The 12,394-nt window shown below is 41.9% G+C and overlaps 1 protein-coding gene across 1 annotated transcript in view; it reads right to left on the bottom strand.

Annotated features, from left to right (window-relative positions):
* Nucleotides 1-12,394, bottom strand: part of LOC149427343 (ovostatin-like) — a gene marked incomplete at its 3' end in the record, with an annotated part of 72,260 nt that overhangs the window by 44,206 nt on the left and 15,660 nt on the right. The window contains 5 exon segments of the mRNA XM_089668107.1: nt 745-913; nt 3,220-3,240; nt 6,741-6,793; nt 8,121-8,277; nt 11,243-11,426. Coding sequence (XP_089524233.1) covers nt 745-913; nt 3,220-3,240; nt 6,741-6,793; nt 8,121-8,277; nt 11,243-11,426 — 584 coding nt within the window.

The following is a 12,394-nucleotide window of genomic DNA, read 5'->3' as shown; positions in this document are numbered from 1 at the left end:
CCCTCTGCACAGCCCAGTTAGTGCTGGAGGGGCAGAGCAGACAGCGACTAATAGTCACTGGCTCTCTCAGTGAAGACTGAGAATGGATGCCCTCTGCTGTGCTCCTTTCAGATTTAGTTAGTTGCTGGGGCCTGATTTCACTGAAGATAAATCTGGGAAATGCCAAGCTCTAGGTGCCTAGTAGAGGTTTTCCTGGCTAATGTGTTTGAGGCATTCTGTGGTCTAATGCTGTGCCCAAAAAAAAAAAAAAAAAAAAAAAAAAAAAACTCCTCAGTGTTGCCTGTGATGTCCCTATAACTGATCTGCTCAGTGTAAAGACAACCATCTTGGTAGCAGCAGGGCATTGCTTCCTCATGCCATATTTTCCTGCAAGGAGAACGGTGAGCAGTACAATAGTGATATGACCAAATCGAGATTAGTCAAAGACAGCAGTGCCTTAAAGCCCACATTGCAGACATACAGCTATGAGATTGCAGGCACTGAAGAGCCTAAGCACCTTCATACAACAACAGTGTGCTTTTCAGGGGGAATTCTGAAATCAATGGTCACCCAAAGACTAATTGAAAAAAGAAACCAGAGTCCAAAAAAGAAAAAAAAAGTTACAGAAGACATGAAAGGCTGAGGGAGAGCACCGAGCTGTCAGTGCTGGGGGCAAACCCAGAGGCATGTGTCATGATGTGCAATGGCAAAAGCTACCACTGGCTTTCCCCAACAGTACTGCTAAAAAGCAATTGTCATACATACCATACTGGTCAGCCTTGATAGCTTTAGTAACTGAAGTGCCAGACTGTCTGTTAGCTACTATTTGATAATATCCATAATCTGGGTCATCGACCATAGTGAAACTTAGGTACAGGAAGGTTCCTTTCGTACTCTGATCCAGCCATTGATGTATACGATTCCCTGATGGATCCTAAAAAAAAAAAAAAAAAAAGTATATATTATATAAAATTATTGTATCAATATCAGTTAATAAGCAAGATTAAAAATAGAAAAGTTAGAATTGAGCATCAATAGCAGATCCTCAAGGCATCCATAAACCCATTTTGGGATTGTCATGTCATAGGGAAAGCCTTTTCTGTGCTTCCAAGTATGGTTGAAAAATATTTTGTTGACAGTCCTTCAGAAAGATACCGAACAAAAAAATTTAACAAAGTCTCCATAGGTAATTCACTTTATGCTTCCAGCTTTTATTCCCCATTCCTTAATTATCTAATAGGTTTGCATCTTTTTTCAGTAGCAGGTTCCCTGCCTTATAGGGAACCAGTATGTCTCCTCCCCCCCCCACCCTTTTCCTTTCCCTTTGTGGTGTTAGACCTAAAATGAACATATTCTATGTATACTTTTTTGGCTTGATCACCTTCCCCTACCCCACCCTTCTTTTATGTCCCAACAAGGGCCCAACTACTCAACTAAGCATGGACACTTGTCTTCCTTCTATTCTTGGATCTGGAACTGGTTAGCCTATCCTTTACTTCTACAATGTAGTTCAACCAGGGGCAGACTGACCATTTTGAAACTTGGGCACTGCCCGATGGCCCAGGGTCAGTAGGGGGCCCCATGAGATGCCCCTGGTACCTTTTTCATAGGTTTTTTGAGTGTGGGCAAGGACACAGGGGCCCCATGAGTTGTCAGTCCGCCTCTGAGTCCAACTACTAAGGCCCTGCCTTTAGATTTATTATGATATTTTATATTGCAACACAACAAAATGTTATCCTATATCACCTTTGCAATTTCACTTGTCACCATTGATCTTTTGTGCTTGGGAGATCCACATTCTCTACGTATCCGGTCTCTGTGTGTTGTGCCATACTACAGTGTTTTTTGAAACGTGTGTACTAGAATATGGTGCAGTAGGGCCTCCCTAGATTATGCATCTTTTGTTTTTAATAAAGGTTTTCAAAGTACTAATATTTTGTCTGGTCATTTTACTATTTATTAAACTGTACACCAGACAATCTCAACCAGGGTTTCTAGGAGTTCCTTGAGCTGTGGCTGACTGACCTATCTTATGGTTCCTGCATAGTTCTGGGTCCAAAGTCACTTGGCAGAGCCAACAAGATATTTTAGTGGTTTGGAAAGATGGCATTCTGATCATTAAGTGGCGCATTCTTCCTACTGGACATTACTCTATTGAACCTTGATGAAGTGATTTCAGTAAGGGTCCCCGAGACCTGAAAATTAAAAATGGTTCCTCGGGGGGAGGAGGAAGAGGAGCTGTACACCGATACCCCTGTTTTCTGCATTGCCAAGAATTTAAAACCATGGAGTAGGAAGAGTTTAAAGTGTTACTCAACGCAGGACCCTGCATTATATCTGGTCTCCGACCATAAATGCAATTTTTTTTTTTAGTAAATATAGAAAACACTTGCTAATACCTTCTCTCAGCAGTTAGAGCAGTCTTATGACGTCTATCAGTGTCCAGCAGATCACTAGTTAAAGTTTTTAGAAGGAGTTTCCATTCTATGAGGCTGCAGAACCCCTGACCCTCTGCACAGTGCTGATTTTGCTGATCACATGCACCCTCCCAAAAAAAAAAAAGCCCTCTAGCAATCCACACCAATTAGAGCCTTGGGGGCAAGCTGCAAGTGCTCAATCAGCAGATGGATTGGGGACTGTGGTTAAAAGGGGAGGATCAGAAAAGACCGGGTCAAGCAGCCTTTTTACACAATGCAGAGGATTAACCCCTTAGTTTCCACAGTGAGTATAACAAGCATGCTTTACTGCATCTACAGACTGATTGTACGGTTGTGGGTTTAGTAACACTTCAAGCTGCTGTCATGTTTTCAAAGCTTTATGTGCTTCTACTGAGGGAAATTTGTCCTGATGTCCAAAACAGACTGAAAGTTAAGGAAATCCAAAAGTATGACATTTGAATGGTCACCAACAAAAAACCACCACACAAGTTTTGGCTTCAAACAGTGTTGGTTTACTTTACACTCCTATGTAAAAGCAATGAAATGGATTGCAAGAAAAACCTATAGAGGGAGGAAATGCACTACATCATTGGAGTTATGCTTTTTCATTAGATAATATCAGTTGAGCAGGTGGAAGTCAATTGAAACATCTTCCCTGGAGACATGTCTGTTGGCCATAAAACATGGATTTCAGTGTTAAAAAGGTAGCTTTATTTACCTATTAACCTTAATTATTAACCATAAAGTGTGCAGAAACTTTGCATTTGGATTGTGCTCAAAAAAAAAAATTAAAATTACTTACTGTTACATAGATTTCAGGGAACTAAAGAGGAAAGAAAAAAAAAAGTTAGACATGGATTGTAACAGCATATTCAAAGTGTCTGACTATCAAAGACTTAAGACCCAAAACAGAAGACAGGTCATTTAAGAAATGTTTGAGTCGCAGCCATGCAAAATTCAGTGCTGCATATTGACTGACATTTGGCATAGCCCATCGAAGTCAATGGGACTACACCACAACAGCGAGCCAAACATTTAGCTTGTAGATATGACCAAAACACCCCACAGGTATTCAGGAGGCAGCAGTGTTGCCTCCTGAATGCCTGGAAGCTGCTGCTCTACCACCCTCTTAAAAGCAATTCACAGCAAATTCCTTTTCAGAGGGGTGGTAGAGTGGGTTTAAACTACCTTAAAGAGGTGGAGATCTACCTGAACATGGAAGGAAGAAAAAACCAAACAAAAGATCACCGGGCACAGTGCCGCCTCCTCATATCAGATTTAAACCTCTAATCAGGTCACAGTTGCATGCATTGTACGGCAAGCATGGGTTTAAATGAGGTGATGAGGAAGAAACATATCACCTCCTCACCACCTGTCAATCACACTTGCATCACATTCAGAAGATTAGCAGTGCCTGCTGCACTTGTGAACAAGCCCTTAGTTGCATTTGGCAGCAGCACCCTTAGGAGTTGTCTACACATACAGCTGGGGGAGGGGGGCTTGAACCCTGCAGTCGAGTCATGATTTTACCACCCCCAATCCCTACCCCCTTTAGCTGAGGCAGCAGCAAAAAAAAAAAAAAAAAGGCTGCAGCCAGAATGAAACCCTGTTGCTTTTGGTGGGTGCTACTGCCTGCCAAAATGCAATACATTCAAGTGAATGGGGCCACTCTGCATGTACCCCGCAACTACATGCTTCAGCGAGGTCCAAAGGCCTAAAGCAGGTGGTGATAAGGCAGTACAACACTGCCCGCTTTAACCCCTTGTTTGCTGTACTGCACAAGGTTGCAGGGCACTTGCAAAGCAGCCTTATTCCTTTGAATGGGTCATGCTTGGCAGGTGCTACATCCACACTCGTGATTTTTTATTTCTGGATGGGGGGGGGGGGGGGGGGACGCATGCATGCACCCTAACTGTGCAGCTATTCGCAGCCTTGGCTGTAAACTACTGGGTCCTGGACAGTGATTATGGAGCATTACCCATGGAGGGAAAGAACTGTATGTAAACAATACAGTTCTCTCCCCTGTCATCTCCTGCACACTGCTTTGCTTAGCACAGCCATACAAAGCCGTGTGCTTACAGTTGAAAGCACCAACACAGCCTGCTAAAAAACAGTTAACCCTTTGATAGTCCATGTTAACCCCTGCCCAGTGCCATTAGTGCAGTGCTTTTTATTAGCACTGATCACTATTTGTGTCACTGGGGATGTCAATAAAAACAAGACAGTCCCTCCCAGTGTCAGAATACCCGTGGCAGTCACTCTATAAGTCATTGATTGCCTCCATTACTAGAAAAAAATAAAAATCCCAGTATATATACACCACCATTTGTAAACGCTTTAACTTTCACTTAACCCAATGAATTTACACGTATTGGATTTTTTTTTTTCGTTATTTTATTAGCAAAGGCATGTAGCACAATACATTTTGGCCTAAATTTATGACAAACTTTGGTTTACATTTTTACTGGTCATGTTTAAATAGCAAAAAGTCAAATATGGTTTCTCAAAATTGTCGGTCTTTTTATAGCACTTAAATACCGCCGAAAGCTCTATTTGTGGGGGAGGAAAGGGACGTAAATTTCATTTGGGTGCAGTGTTGCATGACTGCGCAATTGTCAGTTAAAGTAAGTGCAGTAATGAAAAAAAATGGCCTGGTCAGGAAGGGTGGGGTAAATCCTTTGGAGGGCGAGTGGTTAAATATGGGGTTTTACCACCCCCAAGCCAGAAATGTAAATAAAACCCTTACTGTACTGAGCCCCCTATAAAAAGGCAGCTTTCACATTGATGTTCTGCGGTTTACCTGCAGTGCAGGTGCAGCACAGTGCATCTGACTTGTCTGGGTTTGCGGCGCTTTGCCGTAGACTATTATACCCTGCAGGTGCGGTGCACTCTTGCGTTGAGGATTGGTGCATTTTCAGATAGTACACCAAACCCACAGGATACAATAGAAGTCTAAGTGCAGTAAACCCGCAAGAAAGCTGCAGATACACTAGACTGCACAGTCTGGGTAAACCCCAACTCCGTGTGAACGCAGCCCTATACTACTGAGCCCAGTGTATTGCTTCACACAGACCTGGAGCTTTCCTGCTGCTGGCACCACTCTGGAGACTGCTACCCAAGATAAGAGGTGGAGTGCAGTTGGCATCACTCCACATGGGACAGGAGCCAGCACTACAGAAAGGGCATCAGCTTATGTAGCCCTTACTCCCTACTACAGCTGCAAATTTACAATTTGTCCCTTAGTTTGTAGCTCTGGGATGGGTCAGCAAATCCAGACCGTGATCCACCAGTCATCTGGCAGCGATCTACTGGTAGATTGCGGCCCACTGGTGTAAACAATGTCTTAGAAGGTTGACCCTCAGTATTTGTGGAATCTGCACATCAGATCCTAAGCATCCTAGGGTTCAATGAAGTAGCATGTCATTCCCCACCCTCCCCTTTCCAAGGCTGTCAAGGCATCACATGAATGTTGGATTTTTTTGCTGGAGACTGAATTCCTTTTTCACCTTAAGACTTAAAGTGAGCTTGATACTGGAGATTTTCTAGCCAATAGCCATTTCCTCATTGCTGGCCAACATCACGCTGTCAGCTACCACAATATACTTGTGCTAGAATAGAATTCCCATCATGGATGATCTACAAGGTGACTTCTTGACAGGTTAGACTAAAATGATGAATCCATAGGTAACAGGATACAGATTTTGATCTCTTTAGGCTTGTAATAAGTGGTCTTATGAACGTGTTAATTTTGAATTTTTTCAGTTTACTTTCAAGAAATTTAAGCAGTTTTTCCTGTAAGTTGGAATTTGGTGACCATTCATATAATAGCAGGGGGTAAAACAATCACAAAACTACAGGATATTGCTATCAAATTGGAAATGTTAAGCACTAAGCAATCAACTTAGTGGTCTACAAAAACGGCATCAGTGCCAACTGAACAATTTGTTTGCTAAAGTACTGCATCAAGTAGTTTTGCCCAAAAAGAACCTCCATGGGCGACTAGGCATTTTTATAAACGCTGCAGATTTAAAGCCAAACTTTGGGCTTGCAGCAAAAATATGTAGCCGTCCTACCCATGGCCAGTTGTGCAGCTGTAAGGGTGGCTTCACAACTAGCCAAAAAAGTAGCAGCTTGGGGGGAATCAATTGTCTAATGAAGGGGGAAGACTGCAAGCCCATGGCACAAGTAGTGAGGAGGAGGGAGTCCCCCTGAGGCTAAACAGTTAGTATATTGGGGCTGCCTTGAGATCCACTTTATAGCTTATAAGGTTCTAGTGATTGGGTTTTCATATACTTCAAAAACAGAGATCTGAACCCTACTCACCATTTCCTCCACTGGGAGTAGATTGTTGTCCATTGCCATCACGTACATCTGCACTGTAGACAAAGACGACAAGATGTGCATCAGATTATGGACACAAACAATAAAGTATCAAGACAAAAACACAATTTAAATTAAAACCCACCGTTTGAGGTTGTGGTCAGCTATATCTGATGAGGTTTCCAGAAACTAGAGACTTGCTGAGCTTCCCATTACGCCAAGAGTCCTCAGTTTGCCTGTCACAGAGTACAATAGTTTCCAGGCACATGCACACTCAGCAAGTCTGACTAGGATCACCACTTGTACCCTCCAGGAATGCCCCACTCTTAGACAGGCCATACATTATATATATATATATATATATATATATATATATATATATATATATATTTTTTTTTTTTAATGAAGGAAAAGACAGGCTGGTTGTATACAAGTCAATTGATAGATCAGCTTGTGTACAGCCAGCTAGCCCATACTTGGATCAGTTTAGCAAGGACCGTCCAAAATTTCAGTCCATGTATGGTCGGCTTTACTGTTTGACATTGTGCACACAACACAGGGAAGCGGTTCCTAAAGTCAGGGATGGCTAGAAGAGTGCAAGTCTATGATAAAGTGAGGAAGGGTTAAAAAAAAAAAAAAAAAAAAAAAAAAAACCACACACCTCTTGTTGGGTTTTGCTATACAATTTTTTTTTTTTTTTCCTTTTTAAACACTACACAACACACCCCACTGGATTCATCCATTCACATACAATGCAGATGGGCAAATCCTCCCCACTGATTCATTGTATTCTGACAGCTGGGGGACTTCCCACTGATCGATGCTGCTTGCAGAACCAATCAGTGAAAATCTGTAAGGGTGGTTGTACAGAGGTTTCAGCAGATTGAAGTCTGTACAACCAGCCTGCCCATATATGGATCAAAATTTGTCACTGCTAAACTGGCCAAGTTTTCATCCATGTATGGCCAGCTTCAGTTTCTGTCCATGTCCCAGTTACAGATTTCACTTCTTGTCTAGGGAAACAAATTTTCACAAGACAGTACGGGCAAATGTCTGACAGAGCCCCCCTGGAAAGCAGTAAAAACATGTCAGTTCTAATCTTTCCCCCTGTGCAAAGTTTGGCTGTACACAAAGTATAATGAAAGCCATCATACATAGGACATTATCTGCCCAATATCTCAAAAACAGGCTAGAAAAAGGCAGGGGCAAATTTAGAGCTCCTAGCAGCCAACTTGCAAATCTGTAGAGGCATTAAAATCATGGAACACATTTAAAAATGTAAAGAGACTAATCAAAAGTCACTAGGGTAAACCACAATCCTAGCACATAACAAGCGCACTAAAGACATACTATATTTTCTGTTTAACACCTATAAACATTTACCCTTCTGGCCACCCTTGTACAGTTCCTTGTCTGTCCGGATGAAGGCAACATTGCCAGTTGGAGCGAGGACCACAGATCTGCGAGCCGTGTAGTTGTAGCTGCCACTGACAGCGCTGACAATGAGGAACACTGGAGTTGCTGCTTTCACCTCAGGTGCCTGCACAGATGGACAGTCAGAGCCAAAATGGTTAACCATTTGATTGACATACTATAATACCAAAAAAAAATATATAGCTTACCATCTGTTAAAACATTTTTCAATTTAAGAATGTTTTATCAATCACTAGGGAAGTGAATTTTCAACCATAGTTCAAGGAAAATTTCCATCCTGTTCATTCAAACATTCTTATCACTAACAAATTTTTAACAGTGCATCTGGTTTTCATTTGGTAAAATACATTTATTCCAAAATGTTAAAAAAGCAAACCATTTTTGAACAGCTTTCAAAATTACATTCATGAATTCATTGATTTACGTAGAATTTTGTAGGAATGTTCATACAAAACATACATTTGAAAATCTACTAGTGTGTGGCCAGCTTTAAACTAAGGCAAGGATTATAAGAGTCTAAAGTGGATCACCAACCAATTAATCTCTACAAGACAACACAGCCAGGAGGGTAATCTCAAGTAAAGTCCAGTTGGAGTTCTAGCAGTTATTGTATTACCATCAGACTATGTAATACAGAGTTTAATTTTTTTATTACTGGTTTGAACAAACCTATTTTATGCAGAAAATATGTTAAAACAACATATGCCAATAGGATGCTTGAGAGCTGGACTGCTGCAGAACTGAACAGATTGCAGTGGTCCAACATGTCCCCTGCCCAAGGCCCCAATCAGGAAGAAATCCAGCTGTACACATGTTTCCAACATAAAATTGGTTTTGTACTGGAGTACAATAAATTGTTCCTACTCTGGAAAGGTTGGTGTGAAGATGGGTTTATTGTTGATTGGTATTTCCCAGAGACGGACACGTTTCTCACTGTGAGCACCCAACAGCTTGGAGACCCAATTTAAGGGTTTAGGAGTGGCATGCATCCTTCTGTGATGCTGTTGATTACAGCAGTGGGCATGTTAGACCGCTGGAGACCTGGGACAATGGGAATCTGTTGAGCAGCAGTAAAGTTCTCTATTGTGCTGTTAGTTCTGTTTTCTGCTTAAAATGACCTGTGCCGTTAAAAACCCCAACCTGGCTGCATTACAGGTATTAACCAAGCATTGTTTGGAAGACTGATCAGGAGGCATGTTGGACCTTTGGAGATCTGGACTACTGCACTCTGCTGAGCAGAATTAAAAGTTTTCTGCATCAAACAGAAAATGGTAATGTCTTGGCCATATTACTTTGATTCAGTTGGACTTTAGGAAATACAGTGGTGTCACCTCTCAGAGCCTGTTGATTATACAACAAAAAGGAGCAGCAAGACAATGATAGATCATGTCAATGTATATAGTCTTCAGAGCTGCTCTATGCAAAAATAACTAAAAACCTTTAAAAAACACCCTCTATTGCAGTGATCACACTATACTAATTTTTTATGAAAGCTGCCTGCACCCTTCAAAATACTCATATCCATACAACTCAAAAATAGTGCCGTGCTTCCAATTTAACTACAAGTAAAACACTTATGCTCAACACAAAAATATACTATGCTCAACACAATCAGATAAAGTCCCATCAACCAATTTAGTTCCTTGGTTTGCTTCTCAAATGTTCATAAATATTCTCTTCTGTACTCTGTCTTCTGTATCACTTGGGTTGCACCTCCACCAATCACCAGATGTGCCCTCACCTGGAGGTTTTGACCTAGCCTATAATGCTAGGGGCTTGATTACATCACAACGTTCAGAGGATAGTGGGCTGGTAAATACAAGGAAGCAATTTGTGCACAGTATTTACTTTATTTTAATTACTGGCTATATCTGGTGTGATTGAGTACCAGTAACTGGTCAATGGTTTTCTGACTGGTTTTAAAAAATGGGGAAAAAAAAAAAAAAAAAAAAAAGTACAAGTGCTTTACCTAGCATTATACGTGAGGTCAATAGCTCCAGGTGAGAACACATCTTGTGATTGGTGGAGGTGCAACACAAGTGTGATATAGAAGACACTAAGCATACACAAGAATGATGGGACTTTCCTTTTGTTGTATAAAGTATATTTTGATGTGTTGAGCATAATTAAATTGGAAGTGTTGCACTATTTTCTAGGTATAGTGACAATGAGAGATCATTTCAGAGAAAGGGTCAAGCTGGCCATAAACCAATAGACATTGTCAGTTCAGCAAGGACCAGCCACATTTCCTTTTCCATCTGGTTTTGGCCCGTCCTACAGGACAGAAATTGAATGTTAGATTGACTTCTGTCAACAGGCAAGTTAGACAACTTCGTTGACCAGTGGGCGCAGCTGTTGATCCGGGTCCTGCTGTCAGACTGCAATGGGGGTCATTTACCAAGAACTGTACGGTGAAAAATCTGGTGCAGCCCTGCATAGAAACCAACCAGCTTCCAAGTTTTATTGAACAAGCTGAAGTTAGAAGCCAATTGGCAACCACGCACAGCTGCAACAGATTCTGAGCGCACCAGTTTAGGTAAACCTCGCCCATTGTTTCGGCCAAAGGGCAGGGGCGATACATTCCTTCATCCACTGTCCATAACCAGCTTTAAACCCACTCTAACATTTTAGACCAAGACAGGAAGAGCGTGGAAGACTCCCCTAAAGGACTACAATAAGAAGTGACACCTTCCAACCATTCATCATTTTACCTAAAGCAATTTAGTCTTGAGATGTACTTTAATGACACCCCCACCAACCAATCCACATTATGGAGAGGTGTGCATCTCCCTCACCAGGTTTATGGGTGTAATACCTTGGCTGGCTGCCATACTAGTTAGGGTCACAAGCTTGTTATTGTGTTCATAAACATATGTATGCACTGGAAACAGGTGGAATACATAGCACATGTGCTATGCTCATTAGCAAAAAAATTCACTCTGAGACCTTCAGCTAATGTTGACTATCAGTCTAGGCCTTCCTGTAAAGTGCACCACTTCTGCTACCCATATTACACCATGGCTGGAAGCAAAGAGAAAAAAAAAAAAATAAAAAAATAGCTCAACACGAACCTGAACTTTATAAGTTTTAAAGATGTCACCAGGTGGGACCTGCTCATTGACAACAGTGTAGTTAGTCTCACCAACTTCAAGGGTAACCTGAACATCCACAGGATTGGTGTGTCGTTTGACTGTCAGACATGCCGTTCCCGTCTCTCCACTCATCAGGATGCTAGGGATGGAAACTGAAATTTGTCTGGAAAAAAAAAAATTAAAAAAATAAGAGATAGAAACTCCTCAGTACACACCCAAGAATGTATCATCTACTGAAGGATCCCTTTGTCATGAATGGAGAGCTAGCAGCCTAGAACCAGAACAAAGTCCACCCATACTATACTTTGAACACACATCTGCTTCTTTGAAGGAAAACATTTCACTGTATACCCAGGGATAGTGCTAGACTAATTTGCTCAAGGTTTTTTACCTTCATCCACTATGCACGAATGTAAAAACCTTGTGTTAAACAGCATCCCTAGCCCCTCATCACCAGCAAGGCTCCCACTTTCCATTCATTTACACATCTGTATCAGAGGCTGGTCATTCGCTCTGAGGAAAGGGATTAGTCCCCGAAACGCGTCAGCATTTTGACTGCACTGACAGTGAGGACACCTTGCCTGCTGTTGTGGCCATAGTAATTTTTCTATGCTTTTTAGATACATGCTTGAGTGTTTTCATTTTTTTACTCCTTACAATAAACCTTGGATAATGGACTAGGTGTGTGTGCCACCTGTTCTCTTTACCTCATAACACACCTGAGCCCAATCATGATCCAGCAATGTGCATGAGAGAGAGTTGGCCATCTGGAGACTCTCCCTCCTTGTTGGCTGAGACAGTAGCAGAAGCTATTGGCTACAGCTGTCAATCACAGCCAGTCAGCCAACTGAGGAGAAAGGGGATGGATCCATGTTGGGCTTTGTGTAAATGGACAAGCAGAGGCTCGGGAGTGAGCCTTCTTGGGTGGCCCCATAGCAAGCTGCTTGCTCTGGGGGCATTAGGCAGGGGACAAGAGCACTACAGGGCCCAAGGAGGAGGATCAAGACTGTGCTGTGCAAAGCCACTGCAGAGCAGGTAACTGTACTTTAATGGCCTTTAATATCACTTTAAGAACCATCAGTGGTAGCAGCCTAGGACCAGAACAAAGTCCACCCACACTAGCCTTCAATC

The sequence above is a fragment of the Staurois parvus genome, unplaced genomic scaffold (assembly GCF_062004578.1).
Source record: "Staurois parvus isolate SC_StPar_1 unplaced genomic scaffold, SC_StPar_1.0 ptg003853l, whole genome shotgun sequence".
Classification (NCBI taxonomy): Eukaryota; Metazoa; Chordata; class Amphibia; order Anura; family Ranidae; genus Staurois; species Staurois parvus.
The sequence above is the reverse complement of the archived record's forward strand: the minus strand, read 5'-3'. Positions and strand labels throughout refer to the sequence as shown.